This window comes from Engystomops pustulosus, chromosome 8 (assembly GCF_040894005.1).
Source record: "Engystomops pustulosus chromosome 8, aEngPut4.maternal, whole genome shotgun sequence".
Taxonomy (NCBI): domain Eukaryota; kingdom Metazoa; phylum Chordata; class Amphibia; order Anura; family Leptodactylidae; genus Engystomops; species Engystomops pustulosus.
Genome location: NC_092418.1, coordinates 44284054 through 44305957, shown reverse-complemented (window position 1 = coordinate 44305957; position 21904 = coordinate 44284054). Strand labels below are relative to the sequence as shown.

Below are 21904 nucleotides of genomic sequence, written 5' to 3'. Positions count from 1 at the left end.
AAGCCTTGTTTAAAATGTTGTCTTACCTTCATAATATTTGGGTTCTCTTTGCTGCACAGAGTAAGATGTTTTATTAAGTATTTCATTTAATGCGTTATTCAACCTTTTCAACTGTATAAATCCATACAGGTCCTTCTTTGGATCGAGTCTCTCAAGTGTTCCTTTAATTTCATCTATAACACAATAAAATAAGGCATCTTATATTTCATTACATTCAAATGGAACTGAAATGCACATGATTTACTACTACTAAGTACTGTAAATCATGTGCCTGTTCATCTTCACAAGGTTTTTTAACAATCATTTAGGGTCACATACAGTCATACAACATTGTTGCTATTAATCCCTTAACCCCTACGGGACGCAGCCTCTTTTGGCCTAAAGGACGCGGCCCCATTTTTCAAATCTGGCCTGTGTCACTATAAGTGGTTATAGCGTGGGAACGCTATGAGATATCCAGGGGATTTTGAGATTGTTTTCTCGTGACACATAGTACTTCAAATTAGTTTAAAAATTTGGATGAAATCTTTTGCGTTTAGTTATGAAAAAAAACAAAATTTGGCAAAAATTTGGAAAAATTCTTTATTTTCAACGTTCTAAATTCTCTACTTTTGATGCAGATAGTCAAAGCACCCAAATAAATTCATAACTTACATTTCCCAAATGTCTGCTTTATGTTGGCATGGTTTTTTAAGATTCCACATATTTTACTAGAATGTTATGAGGCTCAGAATTTAGGTGCCATTTTTCACATTTTTTGTAAAATCACCAAAACCCGTATTTAGATGGACCTGCTCAACTTTTAATTGACACTGAGAGGCCTATATAATAGCTAGACTCATAAATTATCCCATTGTGGAAACTACACCCCTCAACGTATGAAAAACCACTTTTAAGAAGTTTGTTAACCCTTTACGTGTTTTAAAGGGGTTAAAACAAAATGGAGGTGCAGTCTGCAAATTGCAATATTTTTTCACAATACACTCATTTTGGGTGGAAAATTAAACATTTACAATGGATTAAATGAAAAAAGGCTCCACAAAGTTTGTTACCCAATCTCTCCCGAGTACACGGATACCCCATATGTGGTGGTAACCTGCTGTATGGGCGCACGGCCGGGCATAGAAGGGAAGGAGGCGCCATCCAGATCAGATTTGCTATGTCACATTGTACATGCTATAATTTTTTTCTTTTTTTTATTGTGGACCTACAGGGGCTTATTTCTTTTGCCACATGAGATGCACTTTTCTGGTACGTAATTTTGGGGCATCTATAGCTAATTGGTGAGATTTAATTAACTCTTTGTTGGTGGAGGAAATGAAAATCATCAATTTTTAGGAAAATTTTTATGTGTTTTTTTTTTGGCCGTTAACCATACCATAAAAACAGTTTTCTATTTTTATTCTATGGGTCGCCACGCTTACGAAAATACTTCATTTATATATATTTTTTATTTTTTCCCATTTGTACTGAATAAAAAGTAATTTGGCGAAATTGTTGTTAATTTTAGCATCACCGACTTTCATATGCATAACTTTTTTATTTTTCACCTCACAAATTGGTTTAAGGGCTTATTTTTTGCGAGAAGGATGGTTCTTTTTAGTGGTCTTATTTTAGATTGCGTAACTTTTTAAAATCACTTTTTAGAGCATTTTTAAAGGGCATTAATAAAAAATCATCTTTTTTTCAGAGAGAGTTTTTTGAGGTTGTTTTTTACGGGGTTCACTTTGCGGATCTAATAACGATTCTGTTTTATTATGCAGATTGTTACGGACGCAGGGATACCAAATATGTGGGGGTTTTGTGTATTTTATTCAATTGTACTGAATAAAAACTAATGTGGAGAAAATCTTATTCATTTTAGCATCACCATCTTTTTATATGCATAACTTTTTTATTTTTTGGCTGACAAATCTGGTTAGGGGCTTATTTTTTGCGAGAACAGTTGTTCTTTTTAGTGGGCTTATTTTAGGGTGCATAAAACTTTTTAAATCACTTTTTAGAGCATTTTTTATAGGGTATTAATTAAAAATTATCTTTTTTCGGACCGTTTTTTGCGGTTATTTCCTCCGGCGTTTACCGTACGGGTCCAGTTTTGATTCTGTTTTATTATGCAGATTGTTACGGACGCGGCAATATCAAATATGCGGGGGTTTTTTGTGTTTTTATGGTTTTTATACTTTATTAAGTGTTTTTATGGGAAAGTGACATTTTAGGGGCTTATATTTTTATGTATTTATTTTTTATTTATTATAATGTGTAGTGTTAAGTGTTTTTGCATATTTTTACTTTTACATACTTGAACTTAAACCAGCGATGCTCTGATCACTGGTTTAAGTCCAATACACTGCTCTACAATACTGTTTTATTGTAGAGCAGTGTAAACTGTCTGAGCAAGCTTGCGCATGCTCAGACAGTTTGCAGTCAGACCCGGAAGGGGTCTGGCTGCCATGGCAACCGGGCAGCTCCGGGGCACAAGCCAGTCCTCGGAGCTGCCCAGAAGTGGATCGGATCCCCCGGTAAGCGGCACGGGGGATCCGATCCATAGGGGGAAGACCCTTACACGCCGCGGTCATGCTTGACCGCGGCGTGTAAGGGGTTAACACCCGCGATCGGAGTCGGCTCCGATCGCGGGTGTTAGCGCAGGCTGTCAGCTGTACTAGACAGCTGACAGCCGCTGCTTCTGGTACCGGCTCCGTTCGTGAGCCGGTGCCAGAAGCAGGACGTTATACTACGTCCCGGTGCGCTAAGCATGTAGCACCGAGGACGTAGTATAACGTCGTGGTGCGCCTAGGGGTTAATGACCACCCCATCAGCTTTTTTACGGCTGTCATCAAGGGAACTTTTTCTGACGCGCCGCCATCTGCATCGGGTACCGCAAGTGCTGGTGTCAGGCTGTGACATCACTGCCCAGACCCGACACTAACACCTGGGATCCAAAAAATTCTGATCTCAGGCGTTTAACCCCTTACACGCTGTGGGGTGTATGTGTGTCCCCCATGGATCAGACCCCCTGGTGAGCGGCAGCCCTGGGGTCTGGTGTGTTCCTTGAGGCTGCCGGCTGTAAAACAAAAAGTAAAAATCATTTTATAATAATTAAATTAAATAAAAGTCCCCTAATCAGCCCAATTACATATAAAATCCAAATCCAAAACACAAAAACAATACATTTTTGGTATCACCGTGTCCATATCAATCTGTACAATAAATCTAAAAAAAATATTGAACCCGCTCAGTGAACTATGTAAAAAAAAACACAAAAAACTTCCCATAATATAAATTTTTTAATTAAATACCCCCACAAAAAAATTTCTAAAAAGTGATCAAAAAAAGATACATGCCTTAATATGATACAACTGAAAAGCACAACTTTGAGCAAAGATAAGAAAAACAATAATCTACATTGTATCTCACACCGCATATGTTCGCATTACAAAAAAAATTACCGCATTTTTTGGACTATAAGACGCACTTTTTAGCAAGAAAATATCTTGCTAAAAAGTGCCTGCGTCTTATAGACCGAAGGTCAGGAGGATCCAGCACTGCCAGACCCTCCTTACCGCTGTAATCGAGATGAGATGATGCCCTGACATAGCGCTTCATCCGATCTCCCAGAGAGGAGAGCCTCTGCACTGCTCTTTCCCTCTCCCGGGTGTCCTACAAGACCTGCAGTGATGTGAGAATCATGTAACTGATCACATGCTACTTACATCACCTCAGGTCCTGATATTGCTGAGAATGCGGACATGCTGCGCTGGGACAGTGTGTTCCTCACTGTGTGTGTTACACACTCTGTGTGTTCCTTATGTATGTGTAGTAGTGCTGTGTGTGTATTTATGTGTATAGTAGCACCAGGTCAGTGTGTGTGTATTTGTGTACAGTATGTTGCAGTGTCCACTGTGTATAGTAGTGCCAGTGTATGTAGCAGTGATGAGTGTGTTCCTATTTCTGTGTGTGTAAATGTATGGATGAAGCAGAGCTGTGTGTGTAAATGTATGGATGAAGCAATGCTTTGTGTGCTGTGCTTTAGTGCGAACAACAGGGATATTTCAATTGGTGTAAAATAGATTTTTCCTTTTTTGGTAGCCTAAATCTGGGTTATGTCCTATAGTAAGAAGCTTCTTAGAGTCCGTAAAAATACAGTAACATTTTATTGCCTGTTCTTTGTGACAATACAAATCTGCTTTAAAAAGCGCTGCTTTCATTCTATGCCCAGCCTTGTGCCCATACAGAAGTTTAACACCACATATAGGATATCACTACGCTTGGGAGAAATTGGGTATCAAACTTTGCAGAGCGTTTCATCATTTTATTCATTATAAAAGTGCCATTTTTGCCCTAAATGAATGTATTTTCCAAAAAACTTCAAAAGTTTCTAAATCGCACTTCCATTTTGTTTTAACCCATGTGAAACACTTAAAGGGTTAATATATTTAATTAAAGTTGTTTTACATACGTTGAGGGGTGAAGTTTCTAAGTAGGGTAATTTATGGGGTTTTACTATTATATAGTCCTTTCAAAGTCACTTGAAAGCTGAGTTGTCCCTCAAAATGTGAGTTTTGGCGACTTTCATGAAAATGAGAAAAATCACATCTAAAGTGCAAACCTCATAACATCCAAGAAGGAAAGGAGAGGATGCATAAAATATAATTCCAACATAAAGAAGACATTTCGGAAATATTAATTATCAAGCCTTTTCAAGATGGGGAGCAAGCAATGAACGGAAAAAACACTGCGACGTGAAGGGGATGAGCTAAACATATATACTCATCGGCCACTTTATTAGGTACACCATGCTAGTAACGGGTTGGACCCCCTTTTGCCTTCAGAACTGCCTCAATTCTTCGTGGCATAGATTCAACAAGGTGCTGGAAGCATTCCTCAGAGATTTTGGTCCATATTGACATGATGGCATCACACAGTTGCCGCAGATTTGTCGGCTGCACATCCATGATGCGAATCTCCCGTCCCACCACATCCCAAAGATGCTCTATTGGATTGAGATCTGGTGACTGTGGAGGCCATTTGAGTACAGTGAACTCATTGTCATGTTCAAGAAACCAGTCTGAGATGATTCCAGCTTTATGACATGGCGCATTATCCTGCTGAAAGTAGCCATCAGATGTTGGGTACATTGTGGTCATAAAGGGATGGACATGGTCAGCAACAATACTCAGGTAGGCTGTGGCGTTGGCTCAATTGGTACCAAGGGGCCCAAAGAGTGCCAAGAAAATATTCCCCACACCATGACACCACCACCACCAGCCTGAACCGTTGATACAAGGCAGGTTGGATCCATGCTTTCATGTTGTTGACGCCAAATTCTGACCCTACCATCCGAATGGCGCAGCAGAAATCGAGACTCATCAGACCAGGCAACGTTTTTCCAATCTTCTACTGTCCAATTTCAATGAGCTTGTGCAAATTGTAGCCTCAGTTTCCTGTTCTTAGCTGAAAGGAGTGGCACCCAGTGTGGTCTTCTGCTGCTGTAGCCCATCTGCCTCAAAGTTCGATGGTTGTGCGTGAAAATCCCAGTAGATCAGCAGTTTCTAAAATACTCAGACCAGCCCTTCTGGCACCAACAACCATGCCACGTTCAAAGGCATCAAATCACCTTTCTTCCCCATACTGATGCTCGGTTTGAACTGCAGGAGATTGTCTTGACCATGTCTACATGCCTAAATGCCCTGAGTTGCCGCCATGTGATTGGCTGATTAGAAATTAAGTGTTAACGAGCAGTTGGACAGGTGTACCTAATAAAGTGGCCGGTGAGTGTATGTATGGGGTCACATTTATTAAAACAGTGCTCTGTGTACTATGTGCAGTTTGCCTGTGTAGTGTGCAGGGGGCGCCAGATTCAGGAGTTTTGGTGCACCTTCTTGCTGCACTGCTCTTTTACATTTTTTGGTGTACTTTGTTCATGCGGCAGAATTGTGGCGCACAGTCCAACTAAGCACTCACAAGTCCTTTTAGGTGAACATTTTTTCTGTCTTGTCGGACAAAATGCACAAGTGACACTTAACTGGCACAGACTCTTTATAAGTACATGTGCGAGCAGTTTGCACGTTGCAAAGTCAGACAGAAAACTGGTGCAAACACTTTAATAAATGTGGGCCAATGTCTCTATGACTATTACTCTACCAATTACCATTGCACACATAATACTGCCCATATAACAAACATAGTTACCTATTGCCACTTAGTGGTCACAATTGGTACTGCTCACTTTTACAAATATTGGTGTGAGGAAATGTTTCTTGCAGTGATACCATATGTTACAATGTATGAATTATTATTTTCTATATTAAGTTTTCAATGTACTGTGTGTTTTAGACAATTCTTACACATTCTTCAACATTTTTAATAGTGCTTTAAAAATGGAGAATCAGGCAGTGTACCAAATATACTGAAGCTAGGTACAACTTTGCAAAAAGAATGTCTAAAGGAAATATACCAACAAAATCATGATAAATCAGGGGCACGTATAGATCCAGGCACTGTGACGGTGGTAATCTTCTTATATTTGTAATCCATGGCTTCTTCCTTCAAAATTCAACATCCAACATTATGCTAATGAGCCAGAAGGGCTCTGTGAAAGTTACCAGGCAGTTATAGTGAACCCAGAACATTTCCCCCTCCAACTGTGCTTGAACATCTTCTGCCGCAGTGATATTACATCAAGTAGATGGAGGGGAAAGTGCTGAGGGAGCAGAAGGTGAGGTGGAGACAATGGGGGTCATTTACTAAGGGCCCGAATCGCGTTTTCCCGACGTGTTACCCGAATATTTCCGATTTGCGCCGATTGTACCTGAATTGCCCCGGGATTGTGTCGCACGCGATCGGATTGTGGCGCATCGGCGCCGGCATGCGCGCGACGGAAATCGGGGGGCGTGGCCGAACGAAAACCCGACGTATTCGGAAAAACCGCCGCATTTAAAAACCGAAAAAGTGTCGCTTGGTGACCGCTTACCTTCACCTGGTCCGAGGTGGTGCATTCCGGCGCGTGGAGATGATTTTCAGCGCAGCAGCGCCACCTGGTGGACGGCGGAAGAACTGCCTTCATGAATCCCGGCCGGACCCGAATCCAGAGCAGAGAACGCGCCGCTGGATCGCGAATGGGCCGGGTAAGTAAATTTGCCCCAATGTAGCAGCTTGTGAATTTTCAGTGCAGAGCGGCTCTGGTAGCCACTCTAGAAACGCTTCAAGTTCATAAGCATCATTTTAAAAGTTGATTTTAGAAGAAAGGATAAGAATATTATCACAGTCACAGTGCCTGGATCTATGAGTAAGTGTCCCTGGTTTATCATGATGGATTTTAATCCTTTTTTTTTGTCTCTACAGTTATTCTCTAAAGCAAAGTTTGCAGGAATCTATTATCTGCAAATGAAATTTTCTTAAAGGAAACCTACCACTTGAAGTGGCAGGTTTCAGATGGAAATACTGGGCACCAGCTCAGGGTGAGCTGGTGCCGGAGCTTATTTTTGTTAGTGTTTTAAACCGCGGTATCGCGGTTTAAAACACTTTTTAAACTTTATAGCCGGCGCAGGGAGGTACGCGCTCGGCGCTTACCATGCGCCCGACCGTGCACGCGGCTACATAGGAAGTGAAGGAGAGCCGCGCGCATGGTAAGCGCCGAGCGCGTAACTCCCTGCGCCGGCTATAAAGTTTAAAAAGTGTTTTAAACCGCGATACCGCAGTTTAAAACACTAACAAAAATAAGCACCGGCACCAGCTCACCCTGAGCTGGTGCCCGGTATTTCCATCTGAAACCTGCCACTTCAAGTGGTAGGTTTCCTTTAAGAAAATTTCATTTGCAGATAATAGATTCCTGCAAACTTTGCTTTAGAGAATAACTGTAGAGACAAAAAAAATTCGGTCACTCTGTCATGGCCATGCTGTTGCCCATAATTTTGGCATAATTTTGGTGCGATTAAGCAGCCTCAGAGGCATCCATGCATGCTGCCCCTGCTGTTTCCTGTCCATTTCCGTGGTGTTTCCATCCTTTTCTGAGGTTCCCAGGTGTTTGGCCAAGCTTCCCTGTGCAGAGCCTTGGTCCCCTTGAAAAATGCTCGAGTCTCCCATTGACTTCAATGGGGCTCGTTATTCGAGACGAGCACTCGAGCATCGGGAAAAGTTCGTCTCGAATAACGAGCACCCGAGCATTTTAGTGCTTGCTCATCTCTACTGAGCACATTAATCAACAATACCTTTGCTGATGCCTCTATTGAGATGTCCAGCTGGTACTCCATTTTCTGGTGTACCCCTTCCAAAAAGAAGCCAATCTTAGGGCAACTCCATACCATATGGTAGAACTCCACTTCAGGTGACCCGCATCTCCAGCAAAGTGCTTGTTCTTGTTTTCCCATTCTTGCTATTTTTCGGGGGTTTAATATAATCGGTGGAGGTAGTTGAAATATGCCATCTGATGATTCATGCTAATAGAGGAGTAATTAATATTGTGAAACACCCTATTCCATTGTCCGTAAGTCATTTCTCCTACTTCTGATTCCCAGTGACCATGTGCCTTAGACTTCTTATTCAGTGTATTTTCTTTTTTTAGTATGTTATAGACTTTGGATATAGTATATTTTACCCTTCCAATTACCTTATATACTCGAGTATAAGCCTAGTTTTTCAGCACAAAAAATATGCTGAAAAACCCAAACTCGGCTTATACTCGAGTCAAAAAAATAAATATATCTAAACTCACCTTTCCTGCGAGCCCTGTATATCTTCTGTGCGATCTGTCCGGCAGTGACGGAAGGCTATATACACTGGGGCAGGGTCTGGCAGGCTATATACACTGGGGCAGGGTCTGGCAGGCTATATACACTGGGGCAGGGTCTGGCAGGCTATATACACTGGGGCAGGGTCTGGCAGGCTATATACACTGGGGCAGGGTCTGGCAGGCTATATACACTGGGGCAGGGTCTGGCAGGCTATATACACTGGGGCAGGGTCTGGCAGGCTATATACACTGGGGCAGGGTCTGGCAGGCTATATACACTGGGGCAGGGTCTGGCAGGCTATATACACTGGGGCAGGGTCTGGCAGGCTATATACACTGGGGCAGGGTCTGGCAGGCTATGTACACTGGGGCAGGGTCTGGCAGGGTCTGGCAGGCTATATACACTGGGGCAGGGTCTGGCAGGCTATATACACTGGGGCAAGGTCTGGCAGGCTATATACACTGGGGCAAGGTCTGGCAGGCTATATACACTGGGGCAGGGGCTGGATGGCTATATACACTGGGGCAGGGGCTGGATGGCTATATACTGGGGAGGCTGTGACCAATGCATTTCCCACCCTCGGCTTATACTCGAGTCAATAGGTTTTCCCAGTATTTTGTGGTAAAATTAGGGGCCTCGGCTTATACTCGGGTCGGCTTATACTCGAGTATATACGGTAATCCAGATTTTATCTATCAAGGTGTCTTTCTCTACTAAAAAATAAGCTTTATTCGTGGACTGCTTAAGTGCATCCATAATTTTAATGTAATGAAAATAATATTTATTACCAATCCCATATTGCTTTTGTAAATTCAAAGAAAGGAATCAGTTTTCTGTTTGTGAAAATTTGTTTGCTCCAAAAGTTCCCATTTTCACCCAATTTCGAAATTCTTTAATATTTATGTTGTGCCATAGAGGCGTAATTTCTATTGCTCCACCTAGTTACCCATATCTCATTAAGCGTATAATATAGAGGTATTTTTAACACGTTTCTGCCCAACTGTCCTGACTCTAATACTTCCATCCATTGCTCAAGCCCCTTTGCCTCTCCTATCATGTTGTTCATCGCCTCTGAATCCTTCCATCTGTTCAAGAAGTGTGTTTTGGCTGCTAAAAAATACAATTTAAAATTGGGAATAGACAAGCCTCCTTCTTTATATTTCTTATATAGGGAGTCTAATTTTATTCTTACATGCTTTTGGCCCCATATTAGTTCCTTTATCATTCTCTAAAGTTATTGAAAAAAATGTATTGTGTATCCATATCGGGGAGGCCGACAGCACATACAACAACTGTGGTAACATTATCATTTTGAGAAGGCCCACCCTGTCAGCTCTAGACAGTAGTAATTTAGTCCATACTGACACTTTGCCTCTCAATTTATTGATGACTGGGACTACGTTCAGTTTAACAAAGTCTTCTACCTTAGACAAGATTTTAAGTCCAAGATTTTCCATCTCTTGGTCGGACTATATGATATTAATCGTCCCCTATCTACTCAGCGGAGTGTCCCCTAGTGGAAGAACCATGGTTTTGTCACAGTTCATTTCCAATCCGGATTTCCCTATGAATTACTGGACTACTGGGCTATCAGCACATTGTAATGAATAAGTAGTAAAATCCCCCTATATACTGTAGTATGGCAGTATATGGTAGGATCGATCAGACATCCTAGAGTTAAAGTACCCTAGGGAGTCTGAAAAATAGTAAAAATTTAAAAAAAAGTTATAATTAAAAAAAATTATAAACTTCAAATCAGCCTCTTTTCCCTAGAACTGATAAAAATCTAAATAAACAGTAAAAATCATAACCACATTAGGTATCGCCGCGCCCGGTCTATCATAATATACAAAACAGTTTTTCAATGCGTTTAACCCCATAACGGAAAAAAGCACCCAACGTCAAAAATGGAACTTTTTTGCCATTTAAAAAAAATGAAAAAATTCTATAAAAAGTGATCAAAAGTTTGTAAAGTCCTAAAAATATTGAAAACATCATCAAAAGTCGCAAAAAATTACACCACCCACAGCTCGGTACACCAAAGTATGAAAAAGTTATTAGCGCAAGAAGACGGCAAAATGAAAAAATTTTGTACAGGAGGTTTTAATTTTTGTAAATGTATGAAAACATTATAAAACCTATACAAATTTGGTATCTGCGTAATTGCATCGACCCAAATAATAAAATAGACGCATCATTTGGGGCGTGAAGTGAAAGCCGTAAAATCCAAGCCCACAAGAAAACGGCGCAAATGTGTTTTTTCACCATTTTCACTGCATTTGAAATTTTTTACCACTTCCCAGTACACGCCAGGGAATATTCAATGCCACCATTATGAAGTGAAATTTGTTACGCAGAAAACAAACCGTCACACAACTCTTTACGTGTAAAAATAAAAAAAGTTATAGATTTTTGAAGGTGGGGAGTGAAAAATGGAATTGAAAAAACAGGAAAGGGCCCGGTCCTGAACTGGTTAAACAACATGGAGGAGAAGTGGCACCCTTGCCTTGTACCCCTCCCCAGCCTTATCTGCTCTGACCATCTTTAGTTGATGCATCCAAAGACAGGATGGAGTGGTCACTCATCTGAATATTCATAAACAGTCTATCAAAATTATTAACGGTCAACCTCCCTGACATGAACCCACTTTGGTCTTGATGTATCAATTCACCAATCACTTTCTGTAACCTAAGGGCTATAGTTTTTGCCAGGATTTTAATATCCGTATTGAGCAATGAAATGGGTCTATAGGAGTCGCATTGCAAGATTGCAAGATTCTTATTTTTCTTCAGTATCAAAATAATTATTGCTTCCCTCATTGAGCTAGTAAGAATCGACCTGTCTCTACCTTTTTTCAGAACTTCCAATAACATGGGGAGAAGGATATCACTGTATCTTCGATAAATTTCAAATGGGAGACTGTCAGATTATGGACTGGTGTTTCCCTGGATAGATCTCACTGACAGTTTTAACTCTTTAACTGTCAATGGGGACTCCAGTTCCCCCTTTTGGTCATCAGATAATCTGGGGATTTTTACCCCTGTAAAATACCTATGGATATCCTCCTCTCCAGCCCCAATTTGAGACCTGTACAGATCTGTGAAATAACTCTCAAAGACCTGTCTGATCTGTTCTTCATCTGTTATTGTAATAACCAGTGTGTCCTGAATCTATTCTATCTTATTATTTTTACCCTGTTCCGAAATAATCTCCGATAAAAATTTACCTGGTTTTCATGACGCACAGAAATGGTTCTGTGCTGAGAAATTAGTTCTAAGTGTTCTGTGTGTTGTTTTTTCTTGCTATGTAGTTGTTGACTACTCAATGGCGTGGGGCTATCATGATGTGATTGTTCTAACTGTTAAATATTCCTTTTTAATTCTGTCTCTCTGATCTTGTACCCTGTTTAATACTGGATTCAGGGCACAATTAAAGTCCTCACACACATAAACAGGGCAGTTCTTCCTGGAAGCCAGGAAGAGCATCACTTTGCCAAGCAGGTTTAAGGAGAGTGTGGGGGGAGAGATCTATGCAAAAATAATATACAAATTACACCTTGGAATTTGCCATGAAGAAAGATATATCTACCCTCTGTGTCCAGATCTGATGAATCTCACATTCAACCTTTTTAGGAATATATACACTGACTCCCCTCGAAAAGGAAGAGAAAACCGAGTGATATTCAACCCTTACCCATTTTTTCCTGGCCTTTTCCACAGTTGCCTTACTCAGATGGGTTTCCAGGCATACTATGCCCGTTAAGTATGGTTGTACAATATCAAATACTATACGCCTTTTCAACCTATCTCCTAACACCCTGACGTTCCATGTAATTATAAAAAACATGTTTCATACAAAAAATAAATAAAAAAATAAAACACTCCTCCCTTTCGGCTTCCCACCCCTTTCCCACATTAATGTACCAAGATCCTCTTATGGTACTCCTACCCAGGGTAGTCCCTCTGTCCCACCTCCAACCCACTACACCGTACCAGTCCAACCTTCTTTTCGATTATAATCCTTTTAATTCTGCCCATCTCATTCCCTCCTCTGCATTGTCAAAAAATAAAGATTTTTCCTCATATATTACCCTTAAGCGGGCTGGGAAGAATAGGGTAGTGTAAAGCCCCTTCTCTTAAGCATTGTTTGCATTAAAAATATTCTAGAAGAACACACTTAGTTCCTGTTGCAATCCAGGATTAAAGTTTTGCAAACATCACACATTAGTCACAGTGCAATGTAAAAAAATATTTGTCAAAAGCACTGCTATGTCATGTAAGTTATCAAAGACATAACCCAATATATTTTAGCATCAGAAACACTTCATCAGGTTTAAATTTAACTTTAAGGGATATTCCCATTTCAAAGAATGAATATTATTGCTTGAATTATAAAAAGTTATACAATTTTCCAATATACTTTCTGTATCAATTTCTCACCATTTTCTAGAGCTCTGCTTGCTGTCATTCTATAGAAAGCTTCTATATTAACTTCTAGTGGATAGAAATCTGACCATGGTCACACAGGTGCACGTTATAACCCACAGCTCTGATTATTCTCTATGGACCTCTGTGCACCTGTGTGACCATGGTCAGATTTGTATCCACTGGTAGTTAACATAGAAGCTTTCTATATAATGACAGCAAGCAGAGATCTAGAAAACAGTGAGGAATTGATATAGAAAGATTATCGGAAAACTATATAACTTTTTAAATACAAGCAATAACATTCATTTGTTGAAATGAGACTATCCCTTTAAGTGTTAAATACTTAAAGGGATAGTACTGTGAAGTACTGCTACTCATGGAAAAAACAGGAAAGTGAAGACATAAAAAGGAAAATTTTGTAATATAAACATCATACTATACCTCATAAAATCCTAAAGCCTGACATACTGTCTAGGTTGATTTCCCTATATTGATTTTTGAGGAGCCGTACAGCTTGCGGAATGGCTGATAGAGCACTTCTTAAAGCAGTCTCTGTATTTGTTGTACAAGGAGTGAACAGACCCAAAGAAACGAATAAAAGCAGCAGCCGCATTGTCAACGGAGGAATATTCTGCTCCTGCCTTGCACAAATAGAAGTCTTACAAGTGTCCTCAGCACTTAAAATAGCATGAGATCTGTATGTGAGGTGTAGAAAACCTTATGTTCTGTTCATGGGAGTGAATGGGTCTGAGAAGGTTAGTATCATAAAATCATAATGACCCATATTTATCATTAGTGAGGCATTAGACCGATGCATGGCATTCAATAATCTTGCGCACTCTGCATGCGCCAATCGTGCTTAAACTGAGTGCACCTTTTTCTTTTTTGATGCACTCAGTTTAACGGGCATGTGCCACAATTTTGTGAGACATAATCCATGTGAGAAAAACCTATGCCCCGATCACCTTATGCTCTTCTCCGCCCAACTAGAAAGGCAAAATTCAACTGGGCTCTAGTTGATTCCAAACAGGCTTGTAAACCAGGTGAAGGAGAAGCTTTAAACAAGTCGTTTAACTCAGTATACTCCATATCTTTAGCTTTCAGGAAAGCTGTGGCCTGTTTCTTCCTCCTTGCCCCAACAGCTATAAACTTGCCCCACATCTTAATCTTGTCTCCCAATGCAATATAGGAATGTGTACTTCTGCTAAGACACTAATGTATTGCTCAGAGTGGTAATTAGTTCCCCTTTAATTTGCTCAAAAATCTTCTTATCCGAAGACTCGTTTAACCGCCATCTAAACCCCGCTTTATAGCCTCCCAAAGTGTTGTAGGACCAGATCATAGTCCAACCATGGGATCGCAAGGATGCGCGCACCCAAGACAAAGCTAGACAGAGCCCCAGACGAAGGCTAGCAGTAGCCAGAACACACGTCGGGGGCAGAGTTACCCCGGTCACCATGCTGCCATTGTGTGAAAATATGAGTGTTATGTTAGTTATTTATTATCTAACCCTCTGGACACAGCGTAAGGGTTCTTATCTTTATACATATACACTTTAGGTCTCTTGTGGAGTGGGATGCCAATCACTCTGTTCACTACCTGTGAATGATTATGTGCTATATACAGTTGTTTATACCTTATGTAAAATGCCACACCAGGGGAAGCTATCAGTCTGTATCAGTTTTTATGAGATTGTTTCAATAAAGCGTATTGTATCTTGTTTGGTTTGGTTTTTCCCTTCAATGGGCAAAAGTAGGTATTTCAGAATTGTTTAAACGGACCTGGGCTTGGTAGTATTTTGGGGATATAGGAGCCTCTTTGGCCAGTAGACACTCTACATCCAATGCGGTGTGTATTCTGTGTGCTGCTGAAAAATAAGTGTATATCTATCAGGTCCTGAGTATGTAAGAACTTAGCAAATTCTGTGCTGTTTAGGGAAGGGGGAGCATTGGATTCATCCATAGAGGCATCAAGGGCAATATGTGAGTCTCCCTCTATTCTCACCAGTCCTAACATCAATCGTCTCCACATCCCCACCTGATCCTCGTTTGGTGCATAATAGTTGATCAAGGTGATGGCGTTATCAAGAATCATACCTGCGAGCAGCAAAAAATTGCCAGTCTGTACCGAAACTGGACATGGCTGGAGAACCAAATACTCACTCCCTGATGTTAGTGGGTGCGCAAGCTAGATGATCCTGTGGGAAAGCTCTGTGAAAGTTCTTCAGCTGGGAAGAGAGAGAAAAGTGAGTTTCTTGGAGGAAAACAATGTTGGCTTTCATTGACTTGTAATATAGAACGGCTTAACTATGTTTCATTGGGGAGTTGAGTACATTGTAAGATACAATCACATGGTGGGTACTGCGTTGAGATTCAGCCATTAGGACGGGAGTAGGATAGTGCTGAAGCACAGGCAACAGAAGAGACATGGTCGGTCTCCAAGGACACATTAGGGAAGGTGGGGAAGGGGTTGTGATAAATATGGCCAGGTCATCAGTGTTGCTACAAATTCCCTCTTCCCTCCAGCCTCATCTTGATTAGCCTAATTGAGTGCTATCAAAACACTACAGGAGTCGAGCTTTAACCCCTTAAGGACGGAGGGTTTTTCGGCTCATTTCTCGCTCTCCAACTTCAAAAGTCCATAACTTTTTCATTTTTCCGTGTACAGACCTGTGTGAGGGCTTATTTTGTGCGTAACAAATTTTACTTTCCCGTAATGTTATTTATTTTAACGTGCTGTGTACTGCGAAGCTGAAAAAAAAATCCAAATGTGGAAAAATTGAAAAAAAAAACGCACGTGCGTCACGTTCTTGTGGGCTCAGTTTTTACGACTTTCACTCTTCGCTCCAAATAACACGCCTACTTTATTCTTTGGTTCGGTGCGATCACGGTGATACCAAATTTATATAGGTTTTATTGTGTTTTAATACATTTTCAAAAATTAAACGAATGTGTACAAAAAAGAAAAAAATTTTTTTGCCATCTTCTGACTCTAATAACTTTTTCATACTTTGGCGCACGGAAATGTGTGAGGGGTCATTTTTTGCGAAATGAAGCAACGTTTTCATTGCTACCATTTTGAGGTCTGTGCGACATTTTGATCATTTTTTATTTCATTTTTTATGTTATGTAAAAAGGTGTAAAAGTCGCATTTCGGACATTTGGGCGCCATTTCCCGTCTCGGAGGTCACCGCCGCCCGTAACCGTTTTTATATTTTGATAGATCGGGCATTTTGGGACGCGGCGATACCTAATATGTTTGTGATTTTTACTGTTTATTATGTTTTATATCCGTTCTAGGGAAAGGGGGGCGATTTGAACTTTTAATATTTTATAAATTTTTTTTATTTTTTAAACTTTTTTTTTTCACTATCTTTTAGACCATCTAGGGTACATTAACCCTAGATGGTCAGATCGCTGCTACCATATACTGCAATACTTCTGTATTGCAATATATGGCATTTTTGCAGCACATTCATTACAATAAGCCACTGGCTCATTGTAACGAATCTGCAGCTGCCAGATAGCCTCGTGTCAAAAGAAGACACGAGGCTACCATGGCAACCGATCGCTGCCCCCCCGATGACGTTTGGGGGCGTGGCGATCGAAAAAAAGATGGCGCCGCCCGCGCGCCACCGTCTTTTAAATGCAACGCGGGGGCTGATAGCCGCGATCGGTGCAAGCACCGACCGCGGTTATTAACGGTGGGGTTTTTATGCATTATGCAAAAACCCCCACCTTTGTATGAAGAGGACTCAGCCCGTGAGCCCTCTTCATACATCCCTTATACCTCTGCGCCGTAGAGCTACGGCGCACAGCGTTAAGGGGTTAAAGGAATTCACAGAGGCTTCCCTCAATTTTGTTTGACCAGAAACAAAGGGTTATAAAAATCCCATATATAAAATTTAACATGTGTTGCTCTTTTATCTCAATCCACAAATCCCCTCATCCGACCTGACACAATAAAGAAATGGAGGATGTGCACCATTATATCTATATTGTACTGCACATGTCCAGCATGATATATATATAACATATACTGTGATGTATTTATGCAGTATATGCGATGTGTATATGGCAGTGATGGGCAACCTTTTGAGCTTGGTGTGTCAAAATTCGCCAAAAAAACGAGCATAACTCGGGTGATGTGTCACCTTGACAAAAAAAAAACATAATTTTGTGATATCTATAGTTTAAATAATAAATATATATACTATTTAATTTCTAGGGTACTTTAACTGTAGGTTGTCTGATTGATTCTACCATATACTGGCATTCTGCAGTATGGCAGTATATGGGGATTTTCCCAATCATCTATTACTATGTGCAAATCGCACATTGTAATAGATCGGTTACAATCAGACAGGTGTGTAAATGCTTAGTAACCTGTGAACTTTCTGTCATGAAAGTTCACAGGTTATAGCGAGGGCGCAGGCGCCGCTGTCTGCATCTCCCTCATGCCCTCTTGGTATGGAGAAGGTGTGAGGAGCAAAAGAATTGCAATGTCTGGCGATTTGCAAGGCGTTGCAATTATTTCAGGGCATGTACATCACAAAACTGACACACAAGCCCTGATGACTGTCTTCTATCATACCGTGCACTGACCTTACTTACTGTATGATGAGAGTGGTTGTCCTCCCTGGTCCCTGCTGTGGAGATGGTCAGTGTAGAGGAGGCAGCTGCTGGGACATCACACAAGGCAGCAGCGATGTGGCATCTGACTGTGCTGCCATCCTCCCCCCACTACAACTATCAGGAGCTGCAGAGGAGCCTCCTGGATGTATGGCCGGGTTACCTCTCCTGCTGTGCCCCATGCTGATACCTGTGCTGACTGGAGACAGTAGGCACAGCTCACACATGGGGAGGGGCCGGCCCGGGGGAGGAGGAGGAGGGGGGAGTGCTGGAAGCTCAGTGCAATCTCTCAGCCTCCCGGTTACTGCACCTGGTCATGTAGGATGAAACTTAACTCTAAGGCAGCCGCGTGTCAGTGAAAATGGCTACGCGTGTCAGCACTGACACGCGTGTCATAGGTTAGCCATCACTGGTATATGGTGTCTGTAAACACTGTGTGAATAAACATGTGAGTATGTTGCATATGGCACTGTATGTATGTGTATATGCACATGAGTGTATTTATATGTAATTGTAACTCGCATGTTTGAGTATACTAATATGTATATTTTATATTTTTTAAGTGGGAAGGGGGGCCCCATGCAGTAGCCTGCTAGGGGGCCCTGTCTCTCCTAGTTACGCCACTGCATATAACCTGATATGTAGTAAATCCTGGACACCCGTACAAATAGCATTCTATAACCAGTCCAATGAACAAGCAGTCTGTAGTGACTGAAGTGTAGGGGTGAAGACCTGATGGGGAGGCTGGGCCTGCGTATATAGGCTAACGATAGTATTAATACAAAACAATTAGTGTTGCACCTGGGAACTATTGGTGGAACCCTACTGGGATTTTAAAGAACAGTTACAGATATCTAACCATGTGGATACTTATCTTAAAGTGTGAACATATTAGAACACATTGGGGCACATTTACTTACCTGTCCGGAGAAGTTCACAGAAAGTGCAGTGTCCGACGATCATGCACTCTGCCGCAATTCATCTTGTGCCCAATATCCTGCATGTGTTGCTTCTCCGCTTAGGTCCAACAGAGTTCACCTTCTTTCTTCCTGGTGCTTGTAAGTTCTTGATTGTGCGACACAATTTGAAAGCTAAATCGTCCAACGCCCCACCCCCCGATTTCTGTTGTATGAAAGCCAGTGCAGCTGCCCTACAATGCGATCACATGCGACACAATCCCCTGTAAAATACCTGTCACAGCCGTGCCAAACCCGAAAACGCCAGAAATTCCGATGAAAGTGCGTCCGGGACGTTAGTAAATAAGGCCCATTGACTTTTGCACCACTACAATAACCTGCATCCCATCATTCCCTGAATGAAGCTTTCAGCTCTTGCCAAAGTGTTCCATGTTCACAGTGGTGCTTGTGCTGGACATTGATCCCTTGGAGGAGACTTCTGCTTATGTCAAAGAGGCGATAGAGAGGGGGATGGGGTCCTGGGCCTCATCATTGTTGTCCCTGGAGTAGTCGGGCAGGAGATTCAGTTGGGATAAGATCTGTACCCTTTCCCAGTAGCTCAGGTTAGTTGGGTTTCCATATGTTTTCGAAGCAAATTTTTGTTTTAGAGGTGAGGCATGGGCCTCAACTAACTTTTTAAAATGTATCAAAATTGTATGAAAATCATGTATTTTTAATACACAGTTTTGGGTTTAGCTGCACAGACGGCAAACATCTCACATCAGTCACAGTGCAATATGAAAAAGAATGATTTGTCCACAGAAGTGCTATGCCCCGTAAGACAATGAATAAACTGTGTATTCTACTTACGTCTAAAATTTTATCAAAGACGAACATAATCCTGGCTGAGTCTAGTAAATGTGATGAATATATCCATGGGATTCAGGCTGGGACACATCAACATAAAAATACCAATGATGTCAATCTCTCCCTTACAGAGTCGTGAGTGAAGGTACAAAAATACTTACTGAATTTTGGAAGGTGACATATTACAAAGTTAAAGAAACAAAGTCACAATTCTTAAACATTGGAGTTACTACAGAAGCAAACAATGTTTTATTTATTTACTTAAAGGGGTTTTCCCACGAAAGAAAATTCTCACATTTCAATCCCCTTGTGATGTTTACACAATAAAGATCATTTTAACCCCTTACTTTACAATTTTACTCAGGATTGATTTGAGCTAAAACAGCAATAAACTATCACTGAGGGTCAGTACAAAATCCCAGGGTTTGGGTGGGGACTCTCTAAGCAGACACATTAGTTCTGTGTGGTGACAATGTGGTTAGATTATCAGGGTACAGGTATATATACACTTTCATCTGGCTTTAACATTGTACTAACACACTGACACATAGATGTAGAGATGAGACAGATCAGAGATGATGAGATGCCTATTACACTGAGGCATGACAGGCAGAGGTTCACAGACTTTTACACTGTCAGCTCTGCTACATCTCTTTTCTCACACATGTGTGCCTGCCTCCCCCTTCCCCTGGATCACTTATCTGTCTGGAGTTTGTAGTTTGCAGCTTTTCTTTCCTCACCATGTGCTGTTTGCTGGCAGGAAGTGAACCAGTGTATGTGTCAGTGTGAACTCATGCTAGCGTGCTATACTGCAGGGGGCGTTGCTGCAGGCACAGAGCTGAGAGAGACAGAAATCTCAACTCAGGGCCATCACACAGGAATCCAAGATGGTGGCTACCCCACCCTAAGTGAGAAGGTACAGGGTTGTGTCTAGGGGCAACTGACATTGTCTACACCTTGGCTGATAGAGACAGGTTGGACTTACAGTATACCTGTGAAATGCTGTATTTTTGTTAATAACAGTGAATTAGAGTGTGTTATTTTGTTATCCTGAGTACATATAAGAAAATTGTCCTCGTGGGAATACCTTTTGAATGCATAAGTTGAACGAGACACTTATCCCAACATTCTTCTGTATGAACATAATTATGTCCCAATATTAAAATCGATACCAGAAACTCTACAGATGTATTTTCCATATCTTTTCTTATTGAATAGGCAAAATATTGATTACAAAAATAACTATGCCTATGTACACTGGATATCAAAATTAAAGAGCAACACACAATTTCCTTAATGTCAAGGTCATTGTGTAGTCTTATGTAAATATATATCCTAAAATGTGTAAGTATTTCAAACATTTTTCCTAAATTCACAAAAATGTAAATAAAATAATTGTAAAAGAACACTGAAATTAGAGAACACCTTCAGTTACCTGCAAATTATTAGTTTTAATCATTTTAATTATCTGACATACTCTATTTAAAGGACACCTGTCATCAGGTCTGTGTCACTTGTCCTGTCACTACAACCTGTTGGACAGCTCACAAGGGTCCCATCCCAGCCTTTATCTAGTCTATTCATACATTAATCATTGTATAATCATCATTTCTTTATTATGCAAATGAGGTGGGTCACATGGTCAGAGGCAGTGATATCACTGTTACCCCTCCCCTCTCCTCCCCCTGCTCATGTCTGTGTGTAAAGCATAGTTAGTGTGTGTGCTGTATCTGCTGACATGCTGCATCCTCCTAATACACATGTGTGAGACACAGACATCAGCTACACAAGTACCTGACATGTTCTGCTATAACATGGCTGCCTGGAGCTGTTGTATCTCTCCTAAACACACACAGGCTGCAGGGGGCGCCAGCACCAGGAAGTGTCACATCATTATACAGCCTCACACCATTATACAGGCTGTCAGTCAAGCACTGGGGATGTGGCTGTGCCTCCCACTCATGAATAGAGTGGACAGCTTGAATATGCTAATGACTCATTGGACATTTCACAGGTCATTTGCATACAGCTTTAGGACCTCATTGCTTAGGTTTACAGGCATGTAGAGGGACAATGAAGGGATAGAGGCAATGCTCTCTAATGACAGTTTATGAAAATATATTTAGTTTAGGGGGGTTATTTTGCCTGACGGGTTCTCTTTAACAGGCAACCTGTTCAAATTTTTTTTTTTTAAATAGGCTGACTTTGCAAAACTGGTGTGCCGTTCCAAAGTGACTGAAACCCTCCGGCAGAAGGTTGCCCACCTGAGGGCCAAAAGGTTGACCCTATCAGCCATGGCAAGAGAAGTTGGTTGTTCCAAGTCTGTGATTTCTAGAATATTGCATCTTTACAAC

At 41.2% G+C, this 21904-nt stretch overlaps 1 protein-coding gene across 4 annotated transcripts in view; it reads right to left on the bottom strand.

Moving 5' to 3' along the window:
- The window catches only part of LOC140076180 (UPF0764 protein C16orf89 homolog), a 71476-nt gene that overhangs the window by 40682 nt on the left and 8890 nt on the right, over positions 1–21904 (bottom strand). For all 4 annotated transcript variants that reach the window (XM_072122691.1, XM_072122690.1, XM_072122692.1 and 1 more), the window contains exon 2: positions 27–173. In XM_072122691.1, coding sequence (XP_071978792.1) covers positions 27–173 — 147 coding nt within the window. The remainder of the gene's footprint in view (positions 1–26; positions 174–21904) is intronic.